This window comes from Mauremys reevesii, linkage group 20 (assembly GCF_016161935.1).
Source record: "Mauremys reevesii isolate NIE-2019 linkage group 20, ASM1616193v1, whole genome shotgun sequence".
Lineage (NCBI taxonomy): Eukaryota > Metazoa > Chordata > Testudines > Geoemydidae > Mauremys > Mauremys reevesii.
In genome coordinates this window covers 22,721,396-22,744,649 of record NC_052642.1, presented here as the reverse complement: position 1 = coordinate 22,744,649, position 23,254 = coordinate 22,721,396, and the positions used below count along the sequence as shown (strand labels likewise).

General features: G+C 41.4%; 1 protein-coding gene across 4 annotated transcripts in view; it reads left to right on the top strand.

The window, feature by feature from the left end:
* TAOK1 (TAO kinase 1) overlaps nucleotides 1-23,254 on the top strand; it is a 99,388-nt gene that overhangs the window by 60,179 nt on the left and 15,955 nt on the right. For all 4 annotated transcript variants that reach the window (XM_039507669.1, XM_039507666.1, XM_039507667.1 and 1 more), the window contains exons 4-14: nucleotides 3,388-3,489; nucleotides 5,729-5,774; nucleotides 6,607-6,703; nucleotides 7,535-7,648; nucleotides 8,615-8,706; nucleotides 12,098-12,191; nucleotides 15,430-15,511; nucleotides 17,853-18,020; nucleotides 18,903-19,106; nucleotides 20,371-20,505; nucleotides 22,355-22,591. In XM_039507669.1, coding sequence (XP_039363603.1) covers nucleotides 3,388-3,489; nucleotides 5,729-5,774; nucleotides 6,607-6,703; nucleotides 7,535-7,648; nucleotides 8,615-8,706; nucleotides 12,098-12,191; nucleotides 15,430-15,511; nucleotides 17,853-18,020; nucleotides 18,903-19,106; nucleotides 20,371-20,505; nucleotides 22,355-22,591 — 1,371 coding nt within the window. The remainder of the gene's footprint in view (nucleotides 1-3,387; nucleotides 3,490-5,728; nucleotides 5,775-6,606; nucleotides 6,704-7,534; nucleotides 7,649-8,614; nucleotides 8,707-12,097; nucleotides 12,192-15,429; nucleotides 15,512-17,852; nucleotides 18,021-18,902; nucleotides 19,107-20,370; nucleotides 20,506-22,354; nucleotides 22,592-23,254) is intronic.

Below are 23,254 nucleotides of genomic sequence, written 5' to 3'. Positions count from 1 at the left end.
AAAAAAAAAGCAAGAATGGCTGAGAACTTAACAATTGGACATTAACAGGCCATAAATCTCAGTGATGATTGAACCTGGTGATATTCTAAACCAGGGGTAGGCAACCTATGGCGAGCGGATTTCCAGTGGCACTCACACTGCCCGGGTCCTGGCCACCGCTCCGAGAGCTCTGCATTTTAATTTAATTTTAAATGAAGTTTCTTAAACATTTTAAAAATCTTATTTACTTTACATACAACAATAGTTTAGTTCTATATTATAGACTTATAGCAAGAGAGCTTCTAAAAACCTTAAATGTATGACTGGCACGTGAAAACTTACATTAGAGTCAATAAATGAAGACTCGGCACAGCACTGCTGAAAGGTTGCCGACTCCTGTTCTAAACAAAAAGAGCTCTCAGCCTGGCTTGTAGCTGTTTCCATTGCTTCTCGCAGATTCGACAGACACTAGGTTTCAGAGTGACATTTGGGGTGTTTTGTGTGCGCTGATCTCTGTACAGGGGGATTGTGCAGGTATATGCTGCTGTGAGGTGCTGTGTGTATTGAGGGGGTTTATTGTGTCTGCTGTCGCACAGGTGTAGCATTTGGGCCAAGTAATCCACCATCTGTGCAGTCGCTCTCATACAACCAATGACATTGTTGCATACCTGTAGAATAAGGGTGGTGATTGGTTACCACCTCTGAGACCACAACGGTCTAGTGTTCTTGGCATGATGTGAGCTTGGTGAAACCTTGTTCTGGGTTGAGTTAAAATCCCACTGAGATAAAATGTGAACTCGCCCTCATAAGTGTAAATCCCTGCCTCAGACAAATGGGGGAGAGGGTTCGCATGCTCGGGAGCTTTTGGTTGAGTATTGTCTTGGGTAGGGGTATGCATGTGTGAGAACAGACAACAGAGAGAGAGGCAAGAAAGCCACGCAGGAGCCTGTAAGTACAGTGTGACCCTGGAACAAGGTAGAGCAAGCTTTTGGAACATGTGTTTCCTGAGAGGCTTGGGGGCTGTAAGCTAAGAAATTGCTCCTATCATTCATGGTTCCTTCTGCATTCAGAGAGATTGGACTTCGTACGTTCCTTGTAAATAAACAAAGGGACACTCATGGCGTAGACACTTGCTGTAACGTGGCTGTACATTGCATGGGTATAAGGGGTTAATTCAAAATGGCTGAGAACTTAATTGGATGGTAACAGACTGCTAAATCCACTGATGATTGAACCTTGTGATATGCTGAGCAAAAAGAGCTCTCAGCCATGCTTGTAGCTGGTTCCATCGCTTCATGCTGACTCAACAGGCTCCAGAGTGAGACACAGAGTAACAATCCTGGATTCTGATTAGGTAGTTCCTATCTCACTCCCCTTTCAGTTGTTCAGGATTCAGTCTCCTTTAGTCTCTGTTTCTATGTCTATCTTTTATGGCCCTCACTTCTGTAGTATTGGACCACCCTTGTTGATGTTTAATTAGTTCCCCCTTCGCCATAAGGTTTTCAGAGTAGACAAAATCTGAATTTTTGATGTGAAAAGCAAGCAAGCAAATTTTTTTGACAAAACTTTCAAACTACCTTTAATCCATTATGTCAGAACAAAAAAGGAGGAGACCCCACCCCCGCCTTTGCCGGTCACCTTTACTTTCTAAATTAAGTACAGCGGTTCTTCTTTTCAATTTGAACTTTACATTAATACAGGGTGCCAGTTGGACAACTCTGTGCATGGGTGATAAGATGGAACTGTTGGCATGAGGTGTAAAAGTACAAAGTCGTGTAAATAGAAGGCTTGAAAAATGTATTTTTCTGGTCTTAGGTATTCTCTCCATTCACGTTTTGAAAGTCTCTTTCTGAAGGACTCTTTTGGGATTTTGCATCGCTGTATTTTGTTGTAGGCCTTGTTTATACAATTCTATCTTGCATGGGCCCTAGAAAAGTTATTGGACCTGAGGGCTGATAAGACCCAAGAAATCAGAGAAATACCGTCTGATTTTAATATGAGGGACATTTTTCTGCTTCTGACTAACATCAGAGCTGTTATTTTTTTCTAATTTATTTGTGTCAACGTTAAAAGAACACTGACTTTGAAATCTAGTCATTTAAAAAATTGAGTTAAGAATTGTCAGGTGCTAAACATCCCTCGGTGTCCTTGCCCGGTTTTATTTTTCAGTCACATTTTCCTAATTTTTTTTAATGCTTTTCTCCCCCAAAACCACCTGTGCAGGGCAAACAAAAGGGGACTGGCTGACCGACGCTCCAGGGGAAATACAGTGAAACTGACTATGCACAAAGTGCTGTCAAATGCAGAAAGCGGCGGGGAAAAACTGAGATTTTTCCCCCCAATCCTAAAGTTGCAGTAATGTGAGGTGCAAAGTGGATGAGGAAGTTATATCTTTTATTGGTCCAGCTTCAGTGAGTGAGAAGGAGAGAAACTTTCAGCCTTACACAGAGCTCTTCCAAGAAGAAGAAGAGCTCTATGTAAGCTCGAAAGCTTCTTCTTTCGCCAGCAGAAGTTGGTCCAATAAAAGAGATTTCCTCACCCACCTTATCTCTCTCATATCCTGGGACCAACACAGCTACAACATCGCTACATACAGTAATGTGAGGTGTTACTTTTAACAATATCAGATAGACAATTTGAAGACTGAAAGTAATCTTTACATTGGCAGCATCCCTTTAAGAATATATTGTCATAGAACGTAACTGTTTTATATGGGGGCTGTTTGCTTGTTGAAAACTATTCACTTATCAGTAAGTACGGTAATTTAAACTGCTATATGTAAAAATTGAAAGTGATAAAGGAGAAATGATATCGAGAACGTAGTCAAACAGTTGGTGAGTGGCAAATGAAGGTTGACCTGAAGTAATGTACTTACTAACAGGGCTGCGTCTTTACACCTCCCATACTGGTGTTAAGGCAGCTGGCAGTGACAGAAGGTGATGGCAGCAATCCTGACCTCCTTCAGCCTGTTGTGTGTGTTTGACTGACTGGCTGGGAAAACTGTGTTCTCTGAGACGGGCCAACTTAATTTTTGGAATATGAAGTGTGGGACTCTGCAGGAGAGCTCAGATATCAAATGTTGTGGTGTGTTCTGCGCATGCGTGTGTATAAAATATTACATTAATTGAGAGATCTTTGCCATAAAATATAATTCCTTTAAATTTTTATTCTCTAGATAAATAAAACTGTAAAACGTGATACTTTCTTGTTGCAAAGTTGGGCGGTATAAGTCATGGTATTAATATAACTTTTTTTGAATTACAAACTTCAAATATTTTGAGGTGGATGCAGGTCTCCCCCCGCCCCCAAACCCTGTTTTGTCTTGGTTAGGTCACTTTTTCTCTCTTCCCACGTTCTTTTAAGTAACAATTTTGTAAAGTTTCTTCCTATTCTTTTTCTTTTCCACAGAAATGGCAGGATATTATTAAGGAAGTCAAGTTCCTACAAAGAATAAAACATCCTAACAGTATAGAATACAAAGGCTGCTATTTGCGTGAGCATACAGCATGGGTAAGCCACTCTCCACTCTGCACTTCTCTTGTTTTGGTTGAGGGCAAATTTAAGTAAACACATGTCTCCAGCTGGCTGAAGGGGAAGGCACCTGAAATCTCTGTCTCCTACAGAGTGATAAGGAAAAGGTGCCCCAAGATGCTTAGAAATATGCAGCCAGGCTCAGTGGATTCTGTGAGCCATGTAAGGCAAGTCCAGAGACCCTGAAAACTTCCTCCTCGCTTCCTGAAGGGGTATGTTGATATTAGTACCCAGAACTCATTTCATTGCTGGGTTGTTAAATAAAAAACAAGTACTTGGCCACTTGATTCTTGCTGGGAGGAGAGGAAGAATGCATTTCATTAATTTTTCACTGCATTGGAAAAAAATATGGCAATTTTATTTACTGTCTAACAGTATATCTGATGTCCCAGTGAGCTATTTTCTGTGGGTCCATGTTTTACATTTTGACTATGTTCTATATATTATAACTGATTCATTCTTTTAAATGGATAGTCAGATTATAAAATTGTATTTTTAAAATCACTTGTTTTATCACAGATTTTTTTTAAATTCTCCCCATTTGGACAGTCTCATTTACTTTTACCCATTTGATGCTATTTGTTTATTTTGCCGTTTTCAGTTTTACACCTTTTGGATGATATAAGGCTGAATAATCAATTTCACTTTCTGGCTCTTATGCACAATACCAGTAGTCCCCCAACTGTGGGGCACACCCCTGTAGGGGTACAGTGGGGCCCCAGACAGGCCCCCACGGGAGGTGGAGACGGAGCTCTACCCAGTCCTGCTCTGCTCCCAGCTCCACTCTGGCCCCAGCTTCAGGTCTGGCTCCAGCCTTGGCTGCAGCTCTGCTCCTGGCCGTGGTCCCTGGCTCTCACCTTGGCCCCGCTCCCAGCTATGGCTCCTGGGGGGGCATGGACCAAGTAAGGGGGGGCATGGACAAAAATGTTTAGGGACCACTGCGCTAGACTAGTGCTGCCGTTTTTAGGTTCAAACATTATAGAGGAGTGTGTGCATATACAGTCAAAAAGCCTTTCTTCATTTGAACTGCTCATTGCAAATGTATATTTATCTACATACAGGAAGAAGTTGCACATCACACAGTTCATTGATAAAATTGCAATAGTTCAATATTACAAAGCAATTGTGTATTACATTATATTAATGTGTAAATACTATTCATAAATCAATATCCGTAGTACTATAAGACCTATACAATATTTTTTTAAAGTGAGAAATCTGATTATAACAAAATTAATCTAAATACAAATAAATGGTTAGCTGTAAATAATATGAGAAACCTATTGAATACAATTTGAGCATCCCTGGTAAGTAATTATGTACTCTATCTCTTTTGTGCGTAATTTGCTGTGGGCACTATTCTGCTCCCTGTACTCTGTGGGATTCTTTACTAAAAGAGCAATTTGGTTCATTTCAATGGGAATTGTTCCCATAGTAAGGTACTGCTCTACATCAGTAAGGGTGGTAGAATAGGGCCCTATGTTAGGAATAATATTAGATTATTGTATCATCATGTTTGGATGCTGGTATTCTCCAGTTAGGCCTAGTCTACACCAGGAAAGGTTTGCAGGTGTGGCTAAGATGCTATACCAGCAAATCCACCTAGTGTAGATGCAGTTCACACTGACAGAGCTTTTGCTGGGAGAGCTTATACCAGTGTCCCGAGCAAAATAATCTATACCAGTAGAAGCATTTTTATACTGATATAACAGATCTACACTAGGGCTTTTGCTGGCATCACATGTCTTTAATCAGACCCTTATTCAACATTGCTAAACTGGCAAAAGTTTCTAGTGTAACCTCACACCATTCTACTACTGCTTTTATGTTCTAAAGGAACATCACTGAACACTATCCTTGCCTTATATACAGTATGTAATTCCCCTTTCTTCTCTTTTCCTTATCAAAGATGTACAGTATAACTAAGTTTGAGGGGAATTTAAATTCACTGGAATTTAAACAAAAATATGGAAACACAGCTGTTGGGATTGTTTTGTAAAATCTGTTTTTCCAATATCTTGGGCCTAGGCTTATTTTTCTGAAGGTTTGTGAGATGATGGTAGTTTCAGCCAGAACACAAGGCAAATTCCTGTTGTGAGATTCATAGTACGTGAATGAATGCTGGATGACCAAATAGTCACAAGCCGATGAAATCTGGTCACCGTGCATTTATCTTTAGGTATTCTCTAATACATTATTTTGGTTTCTCCCCACACAGCTTGTTATGGAATATTGTTTAGGATCGGCATCAGACTTACTAGAAGGTATGTCTCAAAGATTTTTTTGATTGAAACTGAGAAATTTATAATCCAACAGATTATGGATCAGAGTTATTCTACAATGTTCAGTTATTTAATTATTTTGGGGGCGGGGAATGAAAAATTGCAATAGCTCAAAATTTTACATATCTGCAGTATTTTTCTGTAGTGTATAGCTTTCCTAGGCACACAATTTGTCTTCTCCTACTCTCTTTAAATAAATCTTCAACCATCTGTTTGTATTCCTTGAACTTGAGATTCTCCTTTTATGCAGCTTCAGAGTTTAATTCTGCAAACCCTTGCTGTCAGGCATAATGCTTAGTGCCGGGGTAGTCCCATTGACTACAGTGTCACTACACCCAGTAGCAAGGGTTTACTAAATGAAGCATTTTGTTAGTTACCTTCACTTCCTGTCAAACTGTTTGAGATGAGCTACAGAGTAGTTCGTTTGGCCTCTGGAAGAGTTCTGGGAGAAAAGATTTGTTGTAATTTTTTTGTTGAGGTTCATTAATGTTAAATTAAATGTTCATCTCAAATACCATTGGTAAAATGGTTGAAAAGCTGACAAGAATTTAGATGTGAATTTAGCAGTGTGGCCTTTTTTGATAGAACGTGTAGCTGCAGTGTTATACTTAGAGGATTACATCTGATTCCAGATTATATAGTATATTACCAACTACTAAATTGGGTGTGTGCTTCTCATGCAGGACATAGGCCTTATAAAACTAGAACTTACAGTTTTCTAGGTCTGCGTTTACATTTTTTAAAGTATTCACTGAACATTGTAAACAGCATTGTTTTCTTTAATAATGAATTTCAAATGTACTCTTTCCTTAAGTTCATAAAAAGCCATTGCAAGAGGTGGAAATAGCAGCAATTACCCATGGTGCTCTCCAGGGACTAGCATACTTGCATTCTCACAATATGATCCATAGGTAAGTACTTACAGAGTTACTGTGTCACACACTTTCAGGTAATTTGTCTTGTTGATTGCAGCCTGATCACCCCAATAATGGAAATGACATTTAAGATTTGTAAGTAGAGACTTTTTTTTTCTTGCAGTGTCCATATTTCTAGAATTAGTAATTCACAGTAATTCTAAAATGCAAGGAAAATCCCCTTATCTTTTATATCTGGTTTACTGTAGTAGTGACTTGAATTTGCTGTGCTTTTTCCCATTTGATATGGTAGAATTCAGTGGTGATGCTCATCCCTTGAAGCACAGAACACCAAGGCTGACTAAGCACATAGTTTAGCTTAATAGCTTTTTGGCAGCTTCAGTGTGAAAGTTGCTTGGTATTTTTTTCCCATAAAGAAAAGTAATCCTCTTAAAAACTAGCTTTATGTAATACACACACAGGGAAAAATGGCAATAAAGGAAGTCAAACAGTCTAAATAATTTTTTAAAAGATTCCTCTCACATTTTGGTAGGAATAAAATGAGTTAGTTTTTGGAACTATTAAATTTTTCTGTAGAATGTCTAAAAATGGGAGCTAGCCATCTCTTACAGGTTTGATGGATTGCTGTCATGGCATTTAAATAATTCTTGGTGCTGTTAGAAGTCACTGAAATCTAAAGTTTATTTTTCAAGACACTAACCTAGATTCCAAGATCAGGCATGCTATTAAGGCTCTGACACCTCATGACTGAAACTCTCAGGCAGGGGTCAGTGTGTTCTGTGAGTGATGGCACGCTCCATTGTGGCTGTGTTGTGGATGCTTTCCTTGCTTAGGGATGTAATAGTAATGTTTGTATTCCATAACTAGAGATATCAAGGCAGGAAATATCCTGCTGACAGAGCCAGGCCAGGTGAAGCTTGCTGACTTTGGATCTGCTTCCATAGCATCTCCTGCCAATTCATTTGTGGGGACGCCATATTGGTAAGGAAAGTTTTTTATTTTTACACACCTGTGGCTTCAAGAAGTAACATTTTTTGGTAGGCTGTCTAATTTGTTTGGGCCTTACTAAAATCCACATTTGAGACGTACATTTCTGTTGAAATCAAAATGTACATTGCAAATATAACATTAAGTGCTATGAAAAGTTTGATCTGCTCAGATTTTAAGGAAAGGACAGTTCAGTGCTCTCCTATGTGTGTGTAATACTTTTATTTACTTTTCATAAATTGTATATATTTTGCTATTATATTTACCCTCACTGTCTATAGTGATGCTCCTGAAGCAAATATGTGCATGCTTTATTCAACCAATACCATGATTTGAAACTTCAAACGTTCTCATGGCATCTGGCTGCTCAATTTATTAAAGAGGGTTTTTTCGTAGAAAAGGCCAGTTTGATTGAACAGAAATCTTTGCAGACATCTTGTATGGTTTGATCTTCTACATCTAATCTGTGGTGTATATACAGCTTCACTCGAAGTTGCCTTGTTTTGTTACTCCCTGGAGGCGTGTGGCACCAGCCACTGTCAGAAATCAGTATACTGGGCTAGATAGACCATTGGTCTGACTCAGTGTGGCTGTTTTTATGTTCATGTGGTAGTTGCATTACCAGTATTGGGTAGCTAACTAGACTATTGGAGAGGTGGGTGGAGCAGGGTTGTAATGCTCATAAATGTGAAGAGCTGGGTATAAGGCAAGACTGCATTGTGCAGGCTTTGCCAGTGCTGCTCTACCCATTGTATTGCATTCTGGAGTTCACCGGGTTGGGATCCAAATTCAGACTGAAGTGACCCAGGCATATGCGTGATATTCTGTGCAATGTTTCTTTCCATCTTAATAGTGCAAATTAGTCAATTTGTCACATGGCCAATTATGGAGTATTGAAATGCTTATGACGTATTGTAATGATTGTGTAGAATTTTATGAGAATTTAATTTTATGTTTTAGGATGGCCCCAGAAGTAATTTTAGCCATGGATGAAGGGCAGTATGATGGCAAAGTAGATGTTTGGTCTCTTGGAATAACATGTATTGAGTTAGGTAAGCCATCTTCCTTTCAAAGTACTAGACTACCTGACAGATTTTCCTCTGTTTCCAACTTGTGGAGTTAATGCTGTAGAGTATATTTAATTTCTACTAAAAAGAATGTTTAAACTTCATTCTGTGAGTCTGAATTGTTTAACCCTGGAGTGTATTGATCTGAGTTACCATGCACAAGACCTGTGCTTGCTTCCTTGTTCTGATGGCTTTAGGACATGATCTTTAGGGTGAAGTGGTAAATTCTTTATCAAAAATCAAGAGTAAGTTTCCAGTTTTGTGTTAATTGAACTGGCGTTTTCATTATACAAAGAAAGAGATTTTTATAGACAAGGAAAATAGCAAACCCTCTAGCACTTACAGCGTCTGTGCTCTGTGTGGGGTCAGTTAACATTTGAATGAAAAAGCATGATCCACACAGAGAAAAATGTACAAAAATAGATCTTAAAGTACCCAAATCACATATGGCTTTAAAACTGAAAAGCAAAATGTTAACTTCAATATTTGTATACAGAGTAAAGTTTCCTTGAGGAGTCCTATGTTCATGAAGCTTGGTTTAAACCAGGGGTGGGCAAACTTTTTGGCCCAAGGGCCACATCTGAGAATAGAAATTGTATGGCAGGCCATGAATGCTCACAAAATTGGGGTTGGGGTGCAGAAGGGGGTGAGGGCTCTGGTTGGGGGTGCGGGCTCCAGGGTGGGGCCAGAAATGAGGAGTCCAGGGTGTGGGATGGGGCTCTGGGCTGGGCCGCGGCGATGGGATGTGTGTTGAGGGGTGAGGGCTCCAGCTGGGGGTGCAGGCTCTTGGGTGCGGCTGGGGATGAGGAGTTTGGGGTGTAGGAGGGTGCTCTGGGTTGGGACTGAGGGGTTCAGAGGGTGGGATGGGGATCAGGGCCGGGGCAGTGGGTTGGGGTGCAGGAAGGGCTGCAGGCTTCGGCTGGGGGTGCAGGCTCTGGGGTGGGGCTGAGGATGAGGGGGTTGGGGTGCAGGAGGGTGCTCCAGGCTGAGATTGAGGGGTTCGGTGGGTGGGAGGGAGATCAGAGGATTGGGGCATGGGGAGAGGTTCAGGGCACTGCTTACCTCAAGCAGCTCCCGGAAGCAGCAGCATGTCCCTTCTCCGGCTCCTAGGTGGAGGCGCGGCCAGGTGGGTCTGCATGCTGCCCCATTCGCAGGTACCGCCCCTGCAGCTCCCATTGGCTGCAGTTCCAATGGGAGCTGTGGGGGAAGTGGTGGGGGCAGTGTGCAGAGCGGAACCCCCTGGCTGCCCCTACATGTAGGAGCTGGAGGGGGGCCATGCCGCTGCTTCTGAGAGCCACGTGGAGTGGCCCCTAACCCTGTGCCCCGTGTGGAGCACGGGAACGGAGCAAGCCCCAGACCCTGCTCCCCAGCAGGAGCTCGAGGGCCGGATTAAAATGGTTGGTGGGCTGGATCTGGCCTGTAGGCCGTAGTTTGCCCACCCCTGGGTTAAACAGACAGCTTCATAGCTATATTCAGGGTGTGTTGTCACACACGAATAAATTTGTCTGGAAGATCTCTTAAGGAAGCTTTGGAACAATTCAGTCTTGAAGTATTAACAGCCTCACCCAGGAAATAAATCATGGCACTGCAGTTAGAATGGGCTACTTAAAGCTGCATGTCTGCTTAAAAGGGTTACAGGTGCATGACAATTTCCTTTTACCCTAATGTATAATATTTTCATGATAAAGATCCAACTTAATAATAGCACTTCGATACCAATGCCCCTAAGGTAGCAAAGTTATTCCTTCCTGCATCCCAGCGTAACTGGGGCTGTATTAACTGCCTCGTCATATCTTATTGTTTGTTCTAAAATGTCATTGATTGAATGAACAGGCTGATTGGCTGGTGAACATTCTCAGAAACACACTAATCCATGTGAACCACACAGTTCAGCTAAAATTGTTGTCTAACATTCCAGGCTGTCAGCTTCATTTTCTTCCAGTATAAAAGAGACTCCTTCAGAGTAAAGATTTTTGTTGCCAATATAAAGCAGCTTTAAGGGGCGTGGCTATCATGACATAATCATGCTCTGAATGGGCTAGAAAGGTTTGGCTGGATCCAGCGTCCCAAGAATGCAGTTAGCTCATGGTGACCACACCCCTTTTGTGCCTTATTGCATACTGAATTTCTGCATTATGAAGCGTGCTTGCTTTTTTGTATGATTTTTGGCTTGAAGGGGGGGCATCATCCCTCAGTTTCAGAGTTCTGGTGGGGCATGAGGCTATTTTACTAAATCCCAAAACATGGAAGAGTGTCCATTGACATCCATCGTATATATTATTGTGAAGTACTTGGTGGGAGGTAGAGAGGAGAATGTGTGTATGCCAAGCACCAGTAGAACATAAAAAGCTGAAAATAGGAACTGAATCCTATGTTGTTAAAAATTCTTCAGTTGCATTTTCTCCTGGGTATAAACAGGGCCGCCCAGAGTGGGAGGGAAGAGGGGCAATTTGCCGCAGGCCCGAGCCCTGGCCCAGTGGTGGTCCGGGTCTTCGGCGGCATTTCGGCGGCGGGGGGCCCTTCAGTGCTGCCGAAGACGTGGAGCGACAGAAGGGCCCCCCGCTGCCGAAATGCTGCCAAAGACCCAGAGCACCGCTGGGTGAGTACAAGCGCCGCAGCTCTCCCGCTTTGCCACAGGCCCCCTGATCCTCTGGGCGGCCCTGGGTATAAATGTCATAATTTGAACTGTTTCCTTGGAATGTTTGCAGTGAGCTTCAGTTTTATAGTTTTACCCAGTAAACAGTCTGACGAACCTTCTATTCTGTTGTTTTGGTGAGATCATCTCCTTCCTTATTAAAATTTCATACTGTGTTGGTCCTATGAGACTACACAAGCTTGCAAGAGAAAGGAGAGCCAGAGAATCAACCCTCAAAATAGTGAAGAATTTGCTTGTTATTAACTGAACATATATATGTTCAGTCAGTGAAGTGTGGTTGTGACAGCTTCAGTAACCAGCTTTGTCCACATCGCTACCATCCTATTGGACTTTGAGTACTTTTAGGTTTTAAAATAATTTGTATAACAAACTGGCCAGAGCCCATATTGTGGTTGTGCAGCCACTGAGTGTGGATCTTACTGCTGATTTATTTATAGTTTGGTAATTTAGAGTGAGAACTCCGCCATGGCGACCCACAGAATTCGAAAGCTTGACAAGACGAGACATTTGATCTTCAAAGAGCTTTCATCTTCTGCAGGGGTAAAACCAATGGTGGGAGCACATGGCAGCACATCTTGTTGCAGGGTCAGGGTTGGTTTGGGGCTCCATGTTCAGGCACTAGTGGTCCTACTGTTGTGTTTTTTATAAGCGACGGGAATAAATTAAGGGGAAACTGTGAGACTATTTCCCTGTATAAAAGTTATTTTCTTTTATGTATAGCGGAAAGGAAGCCTCCTTTGTTTAATATGAACGCAATGAGTGCCTTATATCACATAGCACAGAATGAATCCCCTACACTACAGTCTAATGAATGGTGAGTATTACTGAGAGAGGAGCGTTTGTCATGCTGAGTTCTTGTTGGGAAGATGTGATTCCTGTTGGGAAGATGTGAGCTGAAAGGCTGATAAGTAGGTGCACTGTACGTTTTATGTGCACAAAATTCACCACTGAATAAGTGAATATTTTAAAGACTAGGAATTCAGCAAGTCCAGAAACGGAACAGACTTGCTGTAAGAACATAAAATCCCACGGTAAGGCATGTGTCAGTAAACATTGGAAACCCAGAGGTTAGCAGCAAATAATTATTTTTATATTATTAAAAACAAAGTTTATGAAACCCAAATCTTGGTTTGTGGAACTACTACCTCACTGAAGAAAACCATTGATTATGTATTTGCTGCTGTTACATAGAGTTTGCAAACACACATAAAATAGTCACATTTTGGCCCTGAAGATTTTCATTTGAATCAACATACAGATGAATCAATTTTAAAAGTAAAAAACTTAGTAATAATTGTCACGCTGTCTGCAGTGGCTCATGACCATGAGTGCCTACCCCAGGGCAGACACCTCAAACTGGTGGTATGTTCTAGATTTAGATTTCATCAAGTCCGTAACAAATGTGAACTTCTGCATCACTATAACAGTCTTACCATGGAGTCACAGACCAGGCCCCTTTGATTCTCCAGTCTATCTTGCTACCCAGACAAACTGGAATTAGTGATAAAAGATCACATACACCAAAAATCACACCACATTTGGGTTGCTTCCAGGCACGGGAGACCCAGTTGCCTACCCCAGATCAATTAGTATCCTAGATATTACACCAGAGACCACGCCTGTGGCCGATCCTGTAATAAACTATCTAAATGATTACCAACTAGGAAAAAAGAATGAGAACTCTACAGGTTCAAGTAGGCAAACATATACACAAATGAGGTACCATCTAAATCCTAAGAGTGATAGTTGTAGTGGTCTGTCAATTCAAAGCCTCTTTCAGGGTAGACTCAGCAGGCAACCCCGGAATCTCTGGCTTCAGTTTAGAGTCTCTGGCCCTTCAGAGTTTAAACAGCAAAAAAGATGGAAAATTTTCCAGTGGGTTTGTTTTATTTCCTTCATTCAGCTTCAAAGCCCACATGACAAGCTTCCTTGCAGGTAGCATTTCCTAGGTGGGACAGGGCCATTAGCTAATCCTTTGTATTGTGATGATCCTTGATGGCACATCTGATCTTGATAGTCCTCGTGGATGGGCAGGGCGGGAGATGATTCCCATGCCTGAGTTCACAAGTTCTGAGCAAACATTTTCAAAGTTATACAACAAAACTTACATATTTTCTTACAGCATGGAATACAGATATTACAAGTGAGACTAATGCATGTGGCAATTTACAAGCACTTCATAGAGACGAAACACATTCTTAATAAATACTTATTTTGAGCAAAACTAACATATAGGTGACCTAGTCTTGTATCCAGCTACAAGGCTGTCAGTTCTTTCAGGAAAGATGTGGACAAATTGGAGAAGGTCCAGAGAAGAGCCACAAAAATGATTAACTGTCTAGAAAACATGAGCTATGAATGGAAGATTGAAAAAACTGGGTTTGTTTAGTCTGGAGAAGAGAAGACTGAGGGGGGACATGAGAACAGTTTTCAAGTACATAAAAGGTTGTTACAAGGAGGAGGGAGAAGAATTGTTGTTCTTAATCACTGAGGACAGGACAAGAAGCAATGGGCTTAAATTGCAGCAAGGGAGGTTTAGGAAAAACTTCCCAACTGTCAGGGTGGTTAAGCACTGGAATAAATTGCCTAGGGAGATTGTGAAATCTCCATCTTTGGAGATTTTTTAAGAGCAGGTTAGACAAACACCTGTCAGGGATGGTCTAGATCAGTGATCTCCAACCTTTTTATGCACAAGATCAATTTTGAATTTAAGTGCAATCCAGAATCTCCCCCTCCCCGTTCCTGGCCAATGGAAGCTGCGGAGGCAGTGCTTGCAGGCAGGAGCAGCACACAGAGACCCCTTCTCCTCCTTCCTCAGGCCTCCTGGCTGCTTCCAGGAGTGGCATGAGGCCAGGGCAGGAAGAAAGCCTGTCTTAGCCCCACTGCGCCATCGGACTTTTAGCAGCCGGAGATCACAATTGGCTGGCAGAGGCTCCAGGGTCGATCAGTCTATCGCAATCTACAGGTTGGTGACCACTGGTCTAGATCATACATGGTCCTGCCTTGAGTGCAGGGGACTGGACTAGATGGCATCTCGAGGTCCCTTCCAGTCCTAAGATTCGTAGCTAATGCCTGCAGCCTGGACAAGAGCTGGCATCTGGCCTGCCAGCATCACAGTAATGTTGTTTGCTAAGCTGCAGTCCTGATGTTTCGATTGTAATGCAGTGTACGGCGCTTTTACAACCTTTTTAACCTCACAGATGTTCTGATTAGGTGCCCACACACGATATTTGCAGAAAAGGTTCTGCTCATTTTATAGATTTTTCTGACCAAAAAATTCAAGAATTTAATTTGCTAGAAAACTTTAGTAGAAGAAGAAATCAAGTAATTACCTGGGTTTTTGGGGGGAGAGGGAGAAAAAGAAAATCTCACAAGTTCTATAATCTCCATGTCAGTAGTAACGTCTGTCGGAAAGTCTGTGTCTTTAAATGAGGAAGGGGCAGAATGTAGAGGCCCAGCATCCAAAGAGATGTGTATTCATGAAAAATTCACCTAGCCCTGTACAGCCACACTGCCAATGGATTCCAGAATATTTTGGAAGACGTGTCTGAGACATATTAGGTATTCTGCTAATGCAGTGTGCTGGGGGTTAAACTCACCCTGGGCAGAGGGCAGGCACAAGGCCTGTGTGCTTGTTGAATCTGATAGTTAAATTTGTCCCATCAAAATGAAAGTGTTTTGACAGTGTAGAAATTTACCCCATTAATGATGGCATTCAGAATCATGTGGGCCTTTAGAGAACAGGTACAAAATTTCCTTTGCTCTTGAATTGCACAGTATTCTTGCATCCTGACTCTGAGCGAGTTTGGCAGCTGAGGTTAAAGGATCTACATAGGAGCCAGGGAGTCTGGCTTGACTTAAATATGTTGTGTCAAGTGTTGTGGGGTTTCTTCGGGTTTTTTTGGTTTGGTTTTTGTTTGTTTTTGTTTGTTTGTTTGTTTTGGGGGGGAGAGCAAAGAGGTTGTTTTTGCTACAGATGGTTCCTTAATGAGATGTTTAAAATGAAGAAGTCAGCAGTTAACTCAGTTAACATTTTTTCTCTCTTGCAATAGGTCTGATTATTTTCGAAACTTCGTAGATTCTTGCCTCCAGAAAATTCCTCAAGACAGGCCTACATCAGAGGAGCTTCTGAAGGTTGGCTTTCTTGTCTTGTTTTTTTTCCCCCCTCAAATGGTGTTAGAGAGAGAGGATTGTATGAAGTATAATGCTCTACAGCACTTTTTCTTTCTCACCTGCTGCTCTTCTAGACCAAGGTTAAACAATGCTTTGTCTGTTATCCCTAATACCCTCAAGCTAAAGAACTAACCAACTTTGTGGACTACACTCTTTCTTGTAAGCATTCCTACTTTACTACTCAGTGTCTGAAGCAGCTAGCTAGATGATTCAGCGATCCAGCTGTATCTTCATAGTTACTAATGGAATATTCAGCAAGTGCCATAGGCTGACCACCAAATCTTAGAGTTTCAGTTCCTGAAGCTCTGTGTGCCCTTTGGTTGCTATGCTTAATCCTGACAGAGCTGTCATGCATTGGTTAGCAAAATATCTTTCCTTACTTCTCCTCATCCTGTGCTATATACACTCCTGCAGGCTTTTACATTATTCCAGCACCTATGTGCTTTATAGATAGATAAATTTGAAATGTACCCTCCAGTATGATCAAGTGGATTTTTCTCCCACATACTGCTTTTCTTGACACTGATGCATGTCACTTGTTTGCAGAGTTCCTCCTGTTATGTTGCCTGGCTTCTCCTTCTCCCCTCTCCCATGTGCTGTATCTATTTAATTTCCTTTTCTCTAGCAGTGAAACATAGTAAGTGTCTTTAAATGGTTGCAACGAGCTGATGCATGCCTAAGTGAATATACTTAATTTGACGACCTACTAGTAGGTATTGATATGGCCTTGCACACATGTGACTTCTGTGGACTCCCTTGATGGTATCAAGTGGCATTCAGGATTTTGTTTTGGTTAATTTTTCATTCTCCTTGTAAAGCTATGGCATTGATTTTTTTCATCTTTTACTGTAATGATGCTTTCTATTAAATACTTATGTTCCAAGTTCTTGCACTATCACACATGACTGCTGACAGCGCAGGATTAGATGGTCACCTTTTTGTATGTTTTAATGCTTAAGTGATCATGAGGCTTTTCCGTTCTTTACATTTCCTAGGATTTTCCATTCAAAAAGTAAACAGAATTCTCCACTGACGGGCTTAGTGGGAGTATAGCGTGCCATGTCAGAATTCTAAAGTTCAGTTTTATTTTCAACAATACACTTTTTAATTAAAGAGAATTGTGTTGAAAAAATAAATGTTTGTGAATGTTATGAGTATGTTCCTTCCCTATCTAAGTAGCAAACAGCTGTATGCCAATTAATAGGGACATGTAGGAAATATGAGAAATGTTGGAAATTGCAGTACTGCTTTCCAAAATAACAGAATGAAACTATTAGTATTGTTAATGCTGACTCACATTTATATAGCACAGTTCATCCAGAAGGCTGGTAAAACACCTTCAAACACACACAGATTAGTTTCCATTCACCTTCTGGCAAAATGCAACCATCAGTGCAGTGCAGCAAGTGAGGGATTGGGGGTGGGGACAGGTACTTGTACCTGGTGTTGTGGACCCTGTTTAAGGATCCTAGACACCATTTGACCCTTCCTCTCTCCATGGTATAATAAAAGAGCTAATTTAGAGTCAGTTGAGAGTCTTGTTACATCATTGGAGATGTTTAAGAGCAGGTTGGACAAACACCTGTCAGGGATGGGCTAGATAATGCTTAGTCCTGCCATGAGTGCAGGGAACTGGACTAGAGACCTCTCGAGGTCCCTTCCAGTCCTATGATTCTGTGATTCTAAGTCTTTCAAATAATTTGAGCAGCACAGCACAGCACAGCAGTTATAGAACTGAAAGTGAGAGGGAACCATAAATGTTCAAAACCTCCGTTTTATGTCTCACCCAAAAGAGCCATATGCTGAGTATAGATAAGTTACTGATTTAGGCCTGGTCTAGAATAGGAAAAAGGCTGTTTAAAAAAATAAAAGTTAGTTAAGATTTTAAATGCCACTTAGCAACCAGTAGAGTAGAATAGAGACAGAGCTTAACACCTTTAATAAACATGTTAGCTGGCTGTGATTGACTGACCAGCTAAGGTGTTTTAAAGGTGTTACCACTCAGAGAAGACAGGGCTTAAGTACTATTTAAAATCAAACATCCTTTTCCTTAGTCTAGGCAAGATCTCTGAAGGAAGAGTTCCACTGAACTGAGTTGCAGCCCCTTCTTTCCTGCAACATCTCTATAGTCCATGGATGTCTCCCATCAAAGTAGTGACCAGGCTCAACTCATCTAGGTTCTGAAATCTGATAAGATGCCAGCCTGAGCTAGTATGGCTGTAGGCTACATTCTTCTTCTACCTATTATATGCACTGGAGATATGAAATATTAGTCACCCGTGTGTGTGTGTGTGTTCTGCAGCACATGTTTGTTCTTCGGGAACGGCCTGAAACAGTGTTAATAGACCTGATTCAGAGAACAAAGGATGCAGTGAGAGAACTGGACAATCTGCAGTATCGCAAAATGAAGAAACTCCTTTTCCAGGAGGCACACAATGGGCCTGCAGTAGAAGCACAGGAAGAGGAGGAGGTAAGAAGAGCTAAGAGAGACGATCTCTCAACATGGAGATATTAATAATGATCATTAGGATTTAGAATAAACTCATTAAGATGGAATGGAGGCTGTTCCTGTCACTCGGAGTTATTGCTTCAGGTTGGCTGCAGCCTTTGGCCTTGTCCACCCTTGTTTCTAGCCAGCCACAACAGGGCAAATGCCTAATGTAGGAAAAGAAAGCCAGGACTTGCACCTATACTTGAAACCAGGGTGCAAATCCTGGCATTTCTTGCCTTCTGGGGGGATTTGTGCTGGTGCACCTTCACTGATCCCTGAAATAAGGGCTAATCGCAACCTAAGCAAGGCCACTGGCCATTGTCATTGCATCAGTTACATCTGGTTCACGTTTTGAAGGTTTTTTCATCTAACCGTAAAGGGTAGAAACACACACTTCAAAAATAAATAAATACAGAATTAAAGCCTAGATTGTGGAGCACATGGTAAAACCACAAGCCAGAGCCAAAGCCCAATCCTCTCCTTGTGCAAAAGGGGACATGAGTACATTGTAAAAGTGCTGGCATCACTCCTAGGGGAAGATAACACTGCTGTCAAAACAGTTACTGGGGACACAGTATTGCTTATTCACTGTCGAGTTTCACTTCTTAGCGTGCTCCCTTCTGAAAAGAATCTAACACCAGCCAGGTTAATTTTGCACAGATCTTTTCTATCCCCACCATTCCCACAGAAGAAACATTTAGTAGCACATGTCTGAAGAGTGGGCAGCTGCAGTGACTTGGCAGGTGGATGCTGATATAAAGGTGTCTCATTAGTGTATTGTTTGGCAAGACTGATAACGTTACAATAGTGATGGACTGTTTTATTTTAAAGATGGTAACCAGCTATTTTTCCTGCCCTTAGGAGCAAGACCATGGCGTTGGCAGGACAGGAACAGTGAACAGTGTCGGAAGTAATCAGTCCATTCCCAGTATGTCCATCAGTGCCAGTAGCCAAAGCAGTAGTGTTAACAGTCTTCCAGATGCCTCAGATGACAAGAGTGAGCTAGACATGATGGAAGGGGACCACACCGTGATGTCAAATAGCTCTGTCATCCACTTAAAGCCTGTGAGTGTTCGCTTTCTAGCCAGACCAGCTTGAATGATACTGTGATTTCACTTGGTATGAATGGTGTAGTGTGTGCAGGTTTTGGTTGATATTAGAAGAGGCATAAATCCTTGCTTCCATAGTAAGCATAATAGTGCAGATTTTAAAATTTTGTACCAAAAGATTAATGTGCATTAAAAAGAAGTCCTCGTCAGAAGGCTGATGTAAAACTTTTTAAAAAGCCTGTTTTATTAAATTGTCTGTATAGCAATTTTGTGTTAGTTAAATTGTTTTGAAACCAGTTTGGGATTGCCCATTGGGAATTGGTTTATTTAGTGAATGCCCTGGGCTCATCGAGTGCTGTTTTACAGGGCAACAGCTGTAAGTGTTCTTCCTCCTTTTTACTTCTTCATTAGTAGGTTCTCAAATACTAGACCTGCAGCAGTGGCAGAGAACTGTTCCTGAATTACCCAGCTTCCCATTACTTGACTGAATTTTTAATTAATGAACCAAGTTATACAGAAAAAGAATTGCAGCATTCTGAGCATGGCATGCTGTGAAACCGCTTAGCTTGGAATGATGAAAGATCAGCAACAGAGTCTCCCTTTGAACCACGCTGCTCTTACTACACAGGGGTCATGATACACTTTTCAGACTTGTATGTTTTCATAGTTCATGGTGGGTGTGGCTGTAATTTTTTCTTTAATAAGATATGGAACAAGGATATATGCTTTTCCTCAGGCAGTTGATTAGTGTATAACATAGTTAATTACCAATTGCCTGTTGATGAATCAGAGATTCAAAACATAAACATATAGAATATGACATGGGAAATCAAAAGTGTTTTCCTTTAAGTGTTTCTACAGTTAGTGAAATTAACCTCGTTATCTGGCATGATTGTGAAGAAGGAGCTTGTCTGTCTGGTTGGGTTAAAGATATTATCTGCTATGTGGAGTGCTGGTTGGAAGTAGCCTGTTGAACATCTCAATAATCTGTTTCCCTTTATTATTTTTTCCACTCTCGCTGTTGAGCAAGTTGCTTTCCTCTTAGCTGTAACATTATGAAATGAAATTTCAGCATCCTAAGTTCCAGGGTCAAGGTTTCTGTTTTCTGTTCTATATTTTCAGCTGTCTTATTGTCAGCAGTTGCCTTTCAGGACTAGTGCATCTGATGCACTTTTGCTTCTATTTTCTTAAGGATGTCTTTGAAGCACACTCAGATGACAATCTGAGTAACATGAATTCTCCTTATTCTCTTGACTGTTAATATTTTTCCCACTGTTAAGGAGGAAGAAAATTACAGAGAAGAGTCTGATTCTAGAACAAGGACATCAGAACCACAGTCTCCACCCCAAGTATCTCGCCACAAGCCACATTACCGCAACCGAGAGCACTTTGCTACTATACGCACAGCATCACTGGTAGGTTTAGTTTTTTCTGTTGCTTAAATTGTAGAAGCAGGATGAATTTAGAGGTTTAGCTATAATGTTACTTGCAGCTTTTAGGATTTCATCAGAATGTGAAGTGTCGTCATGCACTCAAAAATGTTATCACAAAAATAGTTAGAGCCAACTTACCAATATAAATATAACCCCCAGGGCAAATATTTTTATATAGCTTATGTATTTTCAAAAACAATGCCTAGTAGTACATAGGAAATCTGCAGCATCAAATGGTTTATAGTTTCATGACACAAAACCAAGTATTCCCATCTAAATTTTACACCCTAGTTTCTGTATGTGTACACTGTATGCATGTATAAGTTAGTCAGCTGAACTTGTTCTCCTCAATACAAAAATAAGATTGGCAGTCCAGTATGGTGTTTCCATTATCGCATTGCTGTGAAGCCATGCCATAGATCGGGAGTTTCACAATAAAATTTTTAGTGGCTTCAGAGTGGCACCACCAATTCTTGCTGAGGGTCACTCTGTCAAATTTTCCTAAAATACTTAATTAACTTTAGGAAAAACAAATAAATATGCACCTATACATCTCCAAATCATTGTAATTTATTTATGTAGGGTTTTTTCCCCCCAGATTCTATAATAAAAATAATGTACAATTGTATTTTAGTGTACCTGGCCCACGCTGCCTTCCCTGGCCCACCACAGATCCCCATGGCCCCCACTGCCTCCCTGGGCTCCTCACTGCCCCCCTGAGTCCCGCTGCTTCCTTCCCCTCCTCCCCCCAATGCCATGAGCTCCCTTCTGCAGCCTCACAAGCCAGGCTTTTGACCATGGTGCCTGGTGAAGCCCAGAGCCCCACGACTGGAGACGGTGGAGTGGGGGGAGGGGTGTCCTGAAGCCTGGAGTCCCACGGCTGAAGATGAGGGAGGGGACTGAAGGTCCCCCAGCCCCATGGCTCGGTAGGGAGGGACCGCTGCTTTGCCCCCTCCCCTGTTTCTGCCCAGGAGGCTGTCATGGCTGCAGGAAAACCCCCTGGTGGCCGCATTTGAGAAACGCTGTTCTAGATCTTGCAAAATAAAAAGTGTATCTGTAAAATTGTCACTAGCCAGCATTTTTCACAGTACAAATGGATGACTTTCCTTAATTTTTACTGGTGAAACTCAGAGAGCTTGTAACCCCTCTATAACTGGACTCATGATTTTCCAACATAAACATTAATGTTGAATGCATTTGAGGTGTCATCTTCTGTGCCTCTGGTGTTGGAGAAGTGAATAGCATCATATAAAAAGGGTTCACGTTTATAAAAGTTCAGGCTTTTGAAATGAGACACACAAATGGTCTCTGTGCTAAATGTTTCTAGACGTTTGAGAATGTTAGGTTAAACCATGTTTAGCTGAGATTACAGCTATTGCAGAAATACTGCTCTAAGCTAAGAAAGAAAGCAAAGTCACGCTTTACGTTGCTGCTAATACAGGGTGCTACCCATCACCTCTGTGAAGTGTTTTTGTCAGTAGAAACCATCTTGAAAACAGAGTTTGGTTAAAATGCAAAATCAAGATGGCAGTGCTCGCGCGCTCGCGCTCTCTCGCTCTCTCTCTCTCTCTCTCTCATTTATAGGCATTGTTAACAACTAAGAGAAGCCCATTAGGGACCTGTCTGATCCTTTTGTGTGTTACAGTAGCAAAAGAAGGCTGTCTCTCTTAGTCAAATCAGTTTTTAGCTGTCTGTTGCCCCTGGAGCTTATGCTCTTCTTTCCAACAAAGTTATACATCATTATTGAATCCTTTGATTGTGTAAATTGAAGGATGCTGAAAAACAGATTAAGATGCATTAACTTTTTATCCTGCTATGGTTGTCTTACTAGGTGACAAGGCAAATGCAGGAACATGAACAAGACTCTGAGCTCCGAGAACAGATGTCTGGCTATAAACGCATGAGACGGCAGCACCAGAAACAGCTGATGGCACTGGAGAACAAACTGAAGGCAGAGATGGATGAGCATCGCCTCAGGTTGGACAAAGATCTTGAAACGCAGCGAAACAACTTTGCTGCAGAAATGGAAAAGCTAATTAAAAAACACCAAGCAGCCATGGAGAAGGAGGTAGGAGATTAAGATTTAGAGATTGGTCTATGTTTGTTAATTACATTGAATTGTCCACTTCTCCTCACTGAAGAAGAGATGACATTGTAGTCTCTTACATGTCTGTTTTCAGGAGCCAAGCAAATTGATAATTAGAAAAAGGCTAATACATCACCTCCTTACACTAAGGGGTTTATGTAACTAGAGGAAAGGTATGTCCTGCATCACAGTGCATTGTACTAAATGTTAGCATACTGAGCCCAGAAAGAATTACAGTAAGGATTTTCCTTTCTATTGTCCTGTATCCTTTGTCGTCTTGACTTTATGTATGTTTTAAAAGTGAATTAAGTGCATTCTTCAGAAATGACCAATAATCTTAGTAGTAGAATAGCACCCTTGCCTTGTATGACTCCTGTTGGGGGTTATAATTCAGATAAAATGATCTTACACAGAAATGTGTCAGTTGTGCTTAGAATGTTCATACTTTTATTTGTGTATGAATATACTTATTTGTTAACCAATCATGATGGACTAGTGCCACCAAAGAAGATGGTTGGTGACAATTCTTTAGGTGTTCTTAACGGTCACTGGGTGGAACTATGCCATTCTATATTGATCTTTATAGTATAGTGTCTGAGGGTACATCTACACTGCAAAAATAACAAAAGCCAGGGCATCAAATCT